Source organism: Nomascus leucogenys, chromosome 20, assembly GCF_006542625.1.
Source record: "Nomascus leucogenys isolate Asia chromosome 20, Asia_NLE_v1, whole genome shotgun sequence".
Classification (NCBI taxonomy): Eukaryota; Metazoa; Chordata; class Mammalia; order Primates; family Hylobatidae; genus Nomascus; species Nomascus leucogenys.
Window position 1 is genome coordinate 80,617,841 of NC_044400.1, and position 13,993 is coordinate 80,631,833.

The following is a 13,993-nucleotide window of genomic DNA, read 5'->3' on the forward strand; positions in this document are numbered from 1 at the left end:
GACTGGGAGACATCTCCCAGTAGGGGCCAACAAACACCTCATACAGGCAGACACCTTTGTGCTCTAGGACGATGTTTCCAGAGGAAGGATCAGGCAGCAATATTTGCTGTTCTGCAGCCTCTGCTGGTGATGCCCAGGCAAACAGGGCCTGGAGTGGACCTCCAGCAAACTCCAACAGACCTGCAGCTGAGGGGCCTGTCTGTTAGAAGGAAAACTAACAAACAGAAAGGAATAGCATCAACATCAACAAAAAGGACATCCACACCAAAACCCCATCCGTAGGTCACCAACATCAAAGACCAAAGGTAGATAAAACCACAATGATGGGGAGAAACCAGAGAAGAAAGGCTGAAAATTCCAAAAACCAGAACACCTCTTCTCCTCCAAAGGAACACAACTCCTCACCAGCAAGGGAACAAAACTGGATGGAGAATGAGTTTGATGAATTGACAGAAGTAGGCTTCAGGAGGTCGGTAATAACAAACTTCTCCGAGCTAAAGGAGCATGTTCTAACCCATCATAAGGAAGCTAAAAACCTTGAAAAAATGTTAGACTAATGGCTAGAATAACCAGTGTAGAGAAGAGCTTAAATGACCTGATGGAGCCGAAAACCACAGAATGAGAATTTCATGAAGCATACACAAGCTTCAACAGCTGATTCGATCAAGCGGAAGAAAGGATATCAGTGATTGATGATCAAATTAATGAAATAAAGTGAGAAGACAAGATTAGAGAAAAAACAGTGAAAAGAAATGAACCAAGCCTCCAAGAAATATGGGACTACGTGAAAAGACCAAATCTATGTTTGATTGGTGTACCTGAAGGTGATGGGGAGAACGGAACCAAGTTAGAAAACACTCTTCAGGATATTATCCAGGAGAACTTCCCCAACCTAGCAAGGCAGACCAACATTCAAATTCAGGAAATACAGAGAACACCACAAAGATACTCCTCTAGAAGAGTAACCCCAAGACACATAATCATCAGATACACCAAGATTGAAATGAAGGAAAAGGGCAGCCAGAGAGAAAGGTTGGGTTACCCACAAAGGGAAGCCCATCAGACTAACAGCGGATCTCTCTGCAGAAATCCTGCAAGCCAGAAAAGAGTGGGAGCCAATATTCAACATTCTTTAAAAAAAGTATTTTCAACCCAGAATTTCATATCCAGCCAAACTAAGCTTCATAAGTGAACAAGAAATAAAATCCTTTACAGACACGCAAATGCTAAGAGATTTTGTCACCACCAGGCCTGCCTTACAAGAGCTCCTGAAGGAAGCACTAAACATGGAAAGGAACAACCAGTACCAGCCACTGCAAAAACATGCCAAATTGTAAAGACTACCGACGCTATGAAGAAACTGCATCAGTTAACGGGCAAAATAACCAGCTAGCATCATAATGACAGGATCAAATTCACACATAACAATATTAACCTTAAATGTAAATGGGTTAAATGCCCCAATTAAAAGACACAGACTGGCAAATTGGATAAAGAGTCAAGACCCATCTCACATGCAAAGACACTCATAGGCTCAAAATAAAGGGATGGAGGAAGATCTACCAAGCAAATGGAAAGCAAAAAAAAGGCAGGGATTGCAATCCTAGTCTCTGATAAAACAGACTAAATCAACAAAGATCAAAGGAGACAAAGGCCATTACATAATGGTAAAGGGATCAATTCAACAAGAAGAGCTAACTATCCTAAATATACATGCACCCAATACAGGAGCACCCAGATTCATGAAGCAAGTTCTTAGAGACCTACAAAGAGACTCCCACATGGTAATAGTGGGAGACTTTAACACCCCACTGTCAATATTAGGCAGATCAATGAGCCAGAAAATTAACAAGGATATCCAGAACTTGAACTCAGCTCTGGACCAAGCAGACCTAATAGACATCTACAGAACTCTGCACCCCAAATCAACAGAATATACATTCTTCTCAGCACCACATCGCACTTATTCTAAAATTGCCCACATAGTTGGAAGTAAAACACTCCTCAGCAAATGTAAAAGAACAGAAGTCACAACAAACTGTCTCTCCGACCACAGTGCAATCAAATTAGAACTCAGGATTGAGAATCTCGCTCAAAACCACACAACTACATGGAAACTGAACAACCTGCTCTTGAATGATTACTGGGTAAATAACAAAATGAAGGCAGAAATAAAAATTTTCTTTGAAACCAATGAGAACAAAGACACAACGTACCAGAATCTCTGGGACACATTTAAAGCAGTGTGTAGAGGGAAATTTATAGCACCAAATGCCCACAAGAGAAAGGAGGAAAGATCTAAAATCGACACCCTAATATCACAATTAAAAGAACTAGAGAAGCAAGAGCAAACAAATTCAAAAGCTAGCAGAAGACAAAAAATAACTAAGATCAGAGCTGAACTAAAGGAGATAGAGATACAAAAAAACCCTACAAAAAAAATCAATGAATCCAGGAGCTGATTTTTTGAAAAGATCAATAAAATAGGCAGACCGCTAGCAAGACTAATAAAGAAAAGAGAGAAGAATCAAATAAACTCAATAAAAAATGATAAAGGGGATATCACCACCGATCCCACAGAAACACAAACTACCATCAGAGAATACTATAAACATCTCTACCCAAATAAACTAGAAAATCTAGAAGAAATGGATAAATTCCTGGACACATACACCCTCCCAAGACTAAAACAGGAAAAAGCTGAATCTCTGAATACACCAATAACAGGTTCTAAAATTGAGGCAATAGTTAATGGCCTACTAACCAAAAAAAGTCCAGGACAGATTCACAGCCAAATTCTACCAGAGGTACAAAGAGGAGCTGGTACCATTCCTTCTGAAACTATTCCAATCAATAGAAAAAGAGAGAATCAATAGAAAAAGAGAGAATCCTCCCTAACTCATTTTATGAGGCCAGCATCATCCTGATACCAAAGCCTGGCAGAGACGCAACCAAAAAAGAGAATTTTAGGTCAATATCCCTGATGAACATCGATGTGAAAATCCTCAATAAAATACTGGCAACTGAATCCAGCAGCACATCAAAAAGCTTACCCACCACAATCAAGTCAGCTTCATCCCTGGAATGCAAGGCTGGTTCAACATACGCAAATCAATAAACATAATCCATCACATAAACAGAACCAACAACAAAAACCATATGATTATCTCAATAGATGCAGAAAAGGCCTTCGACAAAATTCAACAGCCTTTCATGTAAAAACTCTCAATAAACTAGGTATCGATGGAACATAACATAGTAAGAGCTATTTATGACAAACCCACAGCTAATATCACACTGAATGGGCAAAAACTGGAAGCATTCCCTTCAAAAACTGGCACAAGGATGCCCTCTCTCACCACTCCTATTCAACATAGTATTGGAAGTTCTGGCCAGGGCAATCAGGCAAGACAAAGCAATAAAGAGTATTCAAATAGGAAGAGAGGAAGTCAAATTGTCTCTGTTTGCAGATGACATGATTGTATATTTAGAAAACCCTATTGTTTCAGCTCAAAATCTCCTTAAGCTGATAAGCAACTTCAGCAAAGTCTCAGGATACAAAATCAATGTGCAAAAATCACAAGCATTCCTATACACCAATAACAGACAAACAGAGAGCCAAGTCATGAGTGAACTCCCATTCACAAATGCTACTAAGGGAATGAAATACCTAGCAATACAACTTACAAGGCATGTGAAGGACCTCTTCAAGGAGAACTACAAACCACTGCTCAAGGAAATAAGAGAGGACACAAGCAAATGGAAAAACATTCCGTGTTCATGGATAGGAAGAATCAATATCGTGAAAATGGCCTTACTGCCCAAAGTAATTTATAGATTCAATGCTATCCCCATCAAGCTACCACTGACTTTCTTCACAGAATTGGAAAAAACTATTTTAAACTTCATATGGAACCAAAAAAGAGCCTGCATAGCCAAGACAATCCTGGGCTAGAAGAACAAAGCTGGAGGCATCACACTACCTGACTTCAAACTATACTACAAGACTACAGTAACCAAAACAGCATGGTACTGGTACCAAAACAGACATATAGACCAATGGGACAGAACAGAGGCCTCAGAAATAACACCACACATCTACAATCATCTGATCTTTGACAAACCTGACACACATAAGCAATGGGGAAAAGATTCCCTATTTAATAAATGGTGTTGGGAAAACTGGCTAGCCACATGCAGAAAACTGAAACTAGACCCCTTCCTTATACCTTATACAAAAATCAACTCAAGATGGATCAAAGACTTAAACATAAGACCTAGGACCATAAAAATCCTAGAAGAAAACCTGGGCAATAATATTCAGGACATAGGCATAGGAAAAGACTTCATGTCTAAAACACCAAAAGCAATGGCAACAAAAGCCAAAATTGACAAATGGGATCTATTAAACTAAAGAGCTTCTGCACAGCAAAAGAAACTATCATCAGAGTGAATAGGCAACTTACATAATGGGATAAAATTTTTGCAATTTATCCATCTGACAAAGGGCTAATATCCAGAATCTACAAAGAACTTAAACAAATTTACGAAAAAAAAGCAAACAACCCCAACAAAAAATGGACAACGGATATGAACAGTCACTTCGCAAAAGAAGACATTTATGCAGCCAACAGACATATGAAAAAATGCTCATCACCACTGGTCATTAGAGAAATGCAAATCAAAATCACAATGAGATACCATCTCACGCCAGTTAGAATGGCGATCGTTAAAAAGTCACTAAACAACAGATGCTGGAGAGGTTGTGGAAAAATAGGAACACTTTTACACTGTTGGTGGGAGTGTAAATTAGTTCAACCATTGTGGAAGACAGTGTGGCGATTCCTCAAAGGTCTAGAACTAGAAATACTATTTGACCCAGCAATCCCATTACTGGGCATATACCCAAAGGATTATAAATCATTCTACGATAAAGACACATGCACACGTATGTTTATTGTGGCACTAGTCACAATAGCAAAGACTTGGAACCAACTTGAATGTCCATCAATGATAGACTGGATTAAGAAAATGTGGCACATATACACCATGGAACACTATACAACCATAAAAAAGGATGAGTTCATGTCCTTTGCAGGGACATGGATGAAGCTGGAAACCATCACTCTCAGCAAACTATCACAAGATCATAAAACCAAACACTGCATGTTCTCACTCATAAGTGGGAACTGAACAATGAGAACACATGGACACAGGGAGGGGAACATCACACACCAGGGCCTGTGGGGAGTGAGGGGACTAGAGGAGGGATAACATTAGGAGAAATACCTAATGTAGGTGACAGGTTGATGGGTGCAGCAAACCATCATGGCACGTGTATACCTATGTAACAAAACTGCACATTCTGCACATGTAACCCAGAACTTAAAAGTATAATAAATAAATAAATAAAAATAAAACTGAAATTAGCCACCAAAAAAAAGAAAAAGAAAATCTATGAGACTTTTAACTCAGGCTCTGCCACTGACTTTCTGTGAGATAAGTCAGAGACTATCTCTGTCAGAGAATATGACTGTCAACCCCAGCTCTGTTACTTCCTCAGGCACAAAAGAGCAAGTCACACCTCCCGCCCCGCCCCCTCACCCGTCTGTTTTGCCCCTTTCTACTTGAAAAGGTCAAATTAAGAAATAAAGGACTCTATAAACACATTTTGAAACCCATTAATTTTCTAAACTAAACTGGGTCTAAGCTAATACATGATAACAGACAAAAATAGAATACAAATAGAACCTTCCACCTAAACTTCACGGCTAAGGCAGAGTCAGACTCAGGTCCTGTGATGCAAGCACGTGGGGCAGGGAGGAGTCGCCCGGAGGCACCCTGGAGAACCGGGCTCCATCCTAGATGAACTCAGCCCAGAGGACGCACATCAAGTGTGCCAGCCACAATCCAAGGAGAAAAAACAAGACACAAACCTTCCCAATGTCCTGCAGTGTGGCCAGCTCTAGTATCTGAGAAAGAACATCCAAGGCTGAGCGGAGAAACCCTCCAAACTTTTCCGTGCTGTTCTGAAGATCCAAGGTGACCTTGGGAAGGTGAAGGAGAGAACACACGGTTACTGGCCCTGTCACGATCTCATAATGTACAACCAAAGACACAAACATGGACGGCTGCGGCGGATGCCTCCACTGTGTGGCGCCGTACACTCACCTTGCAGGGTGTGTCTGCGTGTTTGTTGTCAGCACTGGGAAAATATCTTGGAAAGAAATTCCTTTCAGATAGCTATACAAAAACTACTCTTTCAAAGGCTTTCAGGTTACACTGGCGCTACTGGAAGAAATAATTCCTAACTTTCTTTCATAATGAGAAAAAAAGGGTTAAATGTCCATCATAATCAGTATCTGGTATGTGGTATATCAAAAAATAGAAAATACGAAGTCCTATTCCTTATACATTAGGATCCCTGGGAGAAATCACTGTCAAATTCACATAGGGTTGGTTCAATTTGGATACAATAAAATATTAAATCAGGTGTAAGATGTGTTAAGATTCTAAAGGATTTCATGTAATTAAATTATACAGCAATTCTATTTTACAGACTCAGAGAATGGGTCAGGACCAAAGACATCATGTATAACAAGAAAGGTAAGGCAAGACTGACTACGAAAATAAATATTGGTAAAGCACTGCCTCAGAAAAGAAGGCGCTCAGTGAACATAAATCTAAGAACCCTTGTGAAAGAGAAGCTTTCTCTGGGCAAAGATAGAATCAGGCAACAGACAGACACAGAAACTGAAAATGTGAGTGGATCTAAATACCATGACTACACTAGTCAACCTGGGTGTGCCCTATGGCCAGTCAAAGGAAAGAAAAATCCATCACTGAGGGTCCAAGGGAGGAGGTGATGCAGTGATGTCATGTGAGATGAAGAGCCCAGGGAAGAAAGGGTTCTCCTCCAATGTACACAGCAATCTGACCTCTCCTGGACAACAGGTAAGTGGGAGGGAAAAGAAGGCATGGAATTTGGGAAAGAGAAGCTCACCATGGGAAGGTCTAGCTCTCAAAGAAGGGAAAAGAGGTCATGAGATGAGAATTAAGATGAAAAAGCCTCCAGGTTTTCAAAAGAGCTGCAAAAGTTCTGTGGAGACTCGAAACCAAAACAAGAAACTAGGGAAGACAAAAGGAATCAGAGGAGAGCAGGAAGGGCCACACAAGAAATGGGGAGTGGAGATGCTGAGCAACTCCGCAGAAGGAACCAAGGAAACCAGAGGCAATACTCAAAGATCCAGCAAGACACGCCAGGCACTCCAAACACACTTCAGCTGAGAAGCTGCACAGCAGAAGCTGACCGCGGGGATGACAAAGCAAAGGAAACAGGAGTCCAAGATGCCAGGGAGGCCAGAATTATAGCAGAACATGCTGGAGTTCAGGGTATTCAGGAAGGAAAATAATAAACAGACAGCAAGCGCTAGGAGCACAGAAAGGTGCCCTGAAATTCAAGATGATATGAGTTGAAAACAGGTGGAAAAGAAGTATCTTCTCTATGGCATTTTTCAACATGCCGTATTCTGCTTTGGGAGCTGACATGAGAACCATGCAGCTTAGACAGACTCCAAATCTTGTAAAATATGAAGACTTTTATACCTTCCAAAATTATCAAACATTCTTCAGAAAAGAAGCCACATACGTTTGATAAATGATTTTCAGGGAAAAAAAAACCCATCAGAAGTAACTATTACTAACAAAAACAGAGGAATACCTGAGGATTCATTTATCAAGAAATGTGCAAGAGCTATGTGAAATAATCTTTAAAGTTTTTTTTAAGTCCTTTAAATTTCATGTGCTTTAAAAAGTTTTGAACAAATAGGAATTTAAAAAGTTTTGAACAAATAGGAAAGCATCCCACATTCTGGACAGGGTGACTTAACATCTGAGGTATAAGTTCTCCCTACATTAATCTGCAAGTAAAAGTTGATTCTATTGTTCACATCCCAAAATCAATAAAGAAGAATATCCAGAAAATTCTAAAGAACAACAGGGTAACTGATCCCCTCATAAATACCATGAAGCTACAATAATTAAGAAGTATACTTCTAGCCGGGTGCAGTTGCTCACGCCTGTAATCCCAGCACTTTGGGAGGCCAAGGAGGGAGGATTACTTAAGCCAGGAGCTTGAGGCCAGCCCAGGCAACTTAGGGAGATCCTGTCTCTACAAAAAATGTAAAAATTAGCTGGGTATGGTGGCACATGCCCGTAGTCCCAGGTACTCAGGAGCTGAGGTGGGAGGATCACTTGAGCCCTGGAGGCTGAGACTGCAGGCAGGCATGGTTGCACCACTGCACTCCAACCTGGGGACAGAGCAAGACTCTGTCTAACAAAAAAAAAAAAAAAAAAAGGGGGGGATGCTTCTAATAGATGAGCAGACAGATAGATTGATATAACAAAATAATAAATGAAACTACTGAAACTAGAGAATTATGAGAATGTAAGTAACTCAAGCCAATTAGTGCAGAAAAATTCTTCTGTAAACAGTATTGGGGACAACCAAAAACAAAAATTAAATTAGACGCATACTTCATATCTAACAAATTGCAGATGAATAGAAAATTTTAAAGTTAATAAAAAATGAACTAAAAAACTAAAACATCCCTAGACAGAAAGGCTGGCTCTTGGGGGTATCTGGTGAACAGTTCCTTACGCTGACATAAACTTTCCCTAGCTGATATCAAATGGCTCACCATGCCCAGACTATTTGAAACACATGGTTTATGCAGAATGCCTGCTTTTCTTCTGTGGGTCTGGAATTGTGGCTCATGTTGGGCAGAGGGTACCTGCAGCACCAGCATGTTGCTGTATTTTTGTGTGAGCCTCAAGGGAGGGAAGGAAGCCTGTACATGGATCCCTCCAGACTCCACCAGGGCCACGTTCCCCTATAACCTGGCTGCACATCCTAGCTCTGTCACTGTAATCAATCTTAGCTGTGAGTACAAACAATATGAAAATCCAAAACACCTGTATGATAGAAGCTATCATAAACAAAGCTGAAAGACAACAAACTTGAAAAAACTAATTGTAACTCATATCTCAAAGGGCTTATACATCCTACAAATCATAAGAAAAACATCAATTATCCATTAGACATAAGTATGTGTGCATACATATTTTCAAAAGATGCAGCGGTCCATACCTTGTAGTTAGCATGTGTAGCTTTCAGGACATCATGCAGTTTGAGGTATGAAGGAAGATGATAGAAACTCCCCAGTGATGAGGATTTACTTGTTATAACAGGACCCGAGGTATCAGATTGTCTAGAAGCTTTAAAAATATGCACACAAAAGATAAACTTTCAGATCAAAATAACTTGCCAAGTTTTAAAGAGATTACTGGAAATCATGATTTTTTGAAGTATTCTAGTATGAAAATATTCAAATATTTCCTCTGACCTTTTGATGAACTAGAAGTAATGAGAAATTGACTAACAAACATAAGTAGAGCCTAAGTACTTTTTAAATAACAAAATAAGAAGAGCGGTGTGCACAGTTCTTTTGTTGTGGTTGCTTGTTTGCTTTGTGAGAAATCAGTTAGAGAATCATAGGAGCAGCTGATTCAAGGACCACTGGCCAATTCCAGAACCTCTCTGAGCCTAAGATTCCTTAGTGGCCAATGACTTCATGAGCACACCAAGTAATCAAACAGGGATGATGTAAAAATGTTTTAAAAATGGTAAAGGCACAAACATCATCATTAAACCGATACTAAATATTGAAGTGCCAAGCACTATATACAACAATTCCACTTCAGTTTGAAGACTTTTGACTTGGAGTCCTTAGTTTATTTAATTCATCAGAAAGATGATAGTCAAATACTGATAATTTTACACTTGCAAAGGCTGAGGCTTTTCAGCAGGTCAATCTTCCTCCTGTACTACAGTCAATTCTTAGAAAAGAGCATCTTTTAAAATGCTTTAGGCAGGGTGCAGTGGCTCACACCTGTAACCCCAGCACTTTGGGAGGCCAAGGCAGGTGGATCACTTGAGGTCAGGAGTTCGAGACCAGCCTGGCCAACATGGTGAAACTCCACCTCTACTAAAAATACAAAAATTAGCCGGGTGCAGTAGCATGTGCCTGTAATCCCAGCTACTCAGGAGGCTGAGGCAGGAGAATCGCTTGAACCTGGGAGGCGGAGGTTGCAGTGAGATGAGATCGTGCCATTGTACTCCAGCCTGGGTGAAGAAGACTCCGTCTCAAAAAAAACCTTGAATGTGTTGGTCAAGGATACAAAATTTCATTTATAGACAGAAGGAATGAGTTCAAGAGATCTACTGTATAGCATGGTGACTGCAGTTAATAGCAATGTACCATGTGCAAGAAAATCACTGAACGAGTAGATTTTAAGTGTTCTCACCACAAAACAATATGTGAGGTGATGCACAGGTTAATTAGCCATTCCACAATGCATATGTATTTCTTCTTCTTTTTTTTTGAGACAGAGTCTCGCTCTGTCGCCCAGGCTGGAGTGCAGTGGCATGAACTCAGCTTACTGCAACCTCCACCTGCCGGATTCAAGCAATTCTCCTGCCTCAGCCTCCCTCCAAGTAGCTGGGACTACTGGCGCACGCCACCATGCCCAGTTTTTTTTTTTTTTTTTTTTTTTTTTTGGTATTTTTAGTGCAGAGGGGATTTCACCATGCTGGCCAGTTTGGTCTTGAACTCCTGACCTCATGATCCACCCACCTCAGCCTCCCAAAGTGCTGGGATTACAGGCGTGAGCCACCACGCCTGGCCAATGTATACATATTTCAAACATGTTGTATATTATAGATATATGCAATTTTGTCAATTAAAAATAAATAAATAGGCCGGGTGCAGTGGCTCATGCCTGTTATCCCAGCACTTTGAGAGGCTGAGGCGGGCGGATCACGAGGTCAGGAGATCAAGACCATCCTGGCCAACATGGTGAAACCCCATCTCTACTAAAAAAAAAAATACAAAAAATTAGCCAGGTGTGGTGGTGCGCACCTGTAGTCCCAGCTACTCAGGAGGCTGAGGCAGAAGAATTGCTTGAACCCAGGAGACGGAGCTTGCACTGAGCCAAGATGGCGCCACTGCACTCCAGCCTGGGCGGCAGAGCGAGATTCTGTCTCAAAAAAATAAATAAATAAATAAATAAAATAAATAAATAGCCTTGATATAAATGCTATATACACAAAACAAATGCGAGAACCATCACTGGCCCCTGGGTGCCAAGAGACAGCGTGAGAATGGGTTTGGAGGGAGACTGTACAGACAGGCGGCCAGGTGGCCCAGATAGCAGAGGCAGCAGCAGTCACTTCATACTTTGCCAGGCTCCTCTCCTGCCCCTGCCACTGCCCACCAAGAGCAGTATGGATGGGAATTCGATAAACTGCAGTCACACCTAAATCATAGCCCCTTCTGTTCTGACCTTTTCACGGGTAAAAAAAGGTCTTCCAAACTTGTGAATGGTTTAAGCTCCTCCAACTCAGATGACTTTATCCCCACTTTCTCTCTCCTTTAGCTCTTCCAAATGTAAATATTCCATTTCCAATCAGAATTTTTGACATACCAGAATCAGTTTTTTCACTCACTACGTCTATTCCTAAGCATCTACACCACTTCCCTTACTGAAAATCAGGAGGCCTCTCCAGCCATCGCCTGCAATCAGGGAAGCACAGGAGAGTGAGGCTCCATGCTAGGGCTGGAAGCCTGGAGGCTGCAGGGGCTGCTTGTCAGCAGATGGCACTTAGAGATGCTTCAGACCAAAAGGTGGTCTGTGTACATCAGTCATTAGTTTCTAATATCTTGAACTGCACCTGGAGAAACTTTCTCTCACTTTACTGATGTGTATTATATTTCTCTAAAACACCAAGTTACTTAAATCCTACGTTTCTACATGACAGATGCTGCACTCATGTCCCTCCCTTCCCCACACTGTTTCCTACCTGCACTGGCCTCACTGCCTTTCTTGGGACTCAACGGTACAGATGCTTGTTCTCCTGGTTCTTTCTCCTTCCCCTTTCGTCGGATGGGACTTAGAGAAGGCGGGTTTGTTAGAGAAGGCAAGGCTGCCTAAAATAGAAAAACAAAAACAAAAAACAAAAACAATTGATGGAAGTATAACAAAACGGAAAGTTAGAATATTTGGTTTTACCATTTATTAAAAAGAGCTAACCCATGTCACTCATTTTGTTCTTGGACCCTGATATGTACAGTTCAGACACTCTACACATTTTATTTACTTTTACCCACACAATGATACATGGTAGTGACTGGCCCACAACTTCCTAACAGGTGCACAGAGAACGAGTTGAAGATGGAAGGAGCCCTCAGGGAGCCCCCAGGCCCATGCTCCCCAACAGCAAACAACCAGGGCATTCTATGTTGGCCATGATACCATGACATGAAAGGGGTACAAAGCAGCATTTTTTTTTTTCTTTTTTGAGACAGGGTCTCACTCATCACCCAGGATGGGGTGCAATCATAGTTCATTGTAGCCTCAACCTCCTAGGCTCAAGCAATCCTCCCACCTCAGCCTCCAGAGTAGATGGGACCACCAGCACATGCCACGTGACCCAGCTAATTTTTTAATTTCTTGAGGAGACAGGATCTCACACTATGATGCCCAGGCTGGTCTCGAACTCCAAGCTCTGGTGATCCTCCCATCTCAGCCTCTCAAAGTGCTGGAATTACAGGCATGAGCCACCGTGCCCAACCCAAAGCAGCATTTTAAACTCCTGTTTCTAAAAGAGGAAACAGGCTCAGAGATGAAGTAACTTATTCAAGGTCACAGCTGGTTACCAGCAAAGCTAGAAGTCAACAAAGCCAGATGTATTCATAAAGCCTCAACTCTCTCCAATACACAACACATGAGAGAATATAGAACATCGAGACTCCCAATGCTCTAGGAGGTAGCCATCATGGAGCAGAGTGAAAGAAAGATGACCGAGATGTGGAATTGAGGTCCCAGCTCTGCTGCTTACTCACTCCCTGATCTTAGAAAAGTGCTTGTTATGGTTTCAATGCCTATAGTCCCCCACATTTATACACTGAAACTTAATTACCAGGGTGATGGTATTAGGAGGTGGGGCCTTTGAGGGCAGACCCCTCATGAATGAGATTAGTGTCCATATATAACAGGCCCCAGAGAGCTCCCTCACCCCCTCACCACATGAGGGCGAGGCAAAAGTCCTGGATCTTGGACTTCCCAACTCCCAGAACTGTGAGAAGTAAATTCTGTTGTTGAAGCCACCCAGGCTATGGTATTTTGTTATGGTAACCCATGCTGACTAAGACAGTCACCTTAAACCATAATAGGATGAGTGGCTACAATCAGGTGCATGAACTGGAAGGCATCAGGGAAGAACTGCAGACAGTACATGAGAGGTTGCCCGGGCATGGTGGCTCACGCCTGTAATCACAGCACTTTGGGAGGCCGAAGTGGGCAGATCATGAGGTCAGGAGATCGAGACCACCCTGACTAACATGTTGAAACCCCATCTCTACTAAAAAAAAAAAAAATTAGCCAGGCGTGGTGGCATGGGCCTGTAATCCCAGCCACTCGGGAGGCTGAGGCAGGAGAATCGCTTGAACCCGGGAGGCAGAGGCTCTATCTCAATTAAAAAAAAAAGAAAAAGAGAGAGGCTGCTACAATGAAAACCCTGCTTGGTAGAAGGCACCGGTCACAAGCTCACTGACTGTATGAGTCCATCCACAGTAATGTCCAGAAGACATAGAGTCACAGAGACAGAAGGCAGGTTAGTGGCCGCCTGCAGCTGGGGGCATGGGAGGTTTTGGGTAAAGGGTACAGAGTTCCTTTGTGGGGTCTAAAACTGATTCTGGTGATGGCTGTAAAACTCTGTGGGCATACTAAAGAGAATGAATTATATACTTTAAATGGGTGAATTATATGAATTATCTCAAGAATGCTGTTTCCTGGCTGGGAGTGGTGGCTCACGCCTGTAATCCCAGCACTTTGGGAGGCCGAGGCGGGCAAATCACGAGGTCAGGAGTTCGAG

At 41.8% G+C, this 13,993-nt stretch overlaps 1 protein-coding gene across 1 annotated transcript in view; it reads right to left on the bottom strand.

Annotated features, from left to right (window-relative positions):
* Positions 1 to 13,993, bottom strand: part of HTT (huntingtin) — a 169,522-nt gene that overhangs the window by 78,325 nt on the left and 77,204 nt on the right. The window contains exons 27-29 of the mRNA XM_030801394.1: positions 11,921 to 12,047; positions 9,149 to 9,276; positions 5,937 to 6,047 (exon numbers count right to left, since the gene is read on the bottom strand). Coding sequence (XP_030657254.1) covers positions 5,937 to 6,047; positions 9,149 to 9,276; positions 11,921 to 12,047 — 366 coding nt within the window. The remainder of the gene's footprint in view (positions 1 to 5,936; positions 6,048 to 9,148; positions 9,277 to 11,920; positions 12,048 to 13,993) is intronic.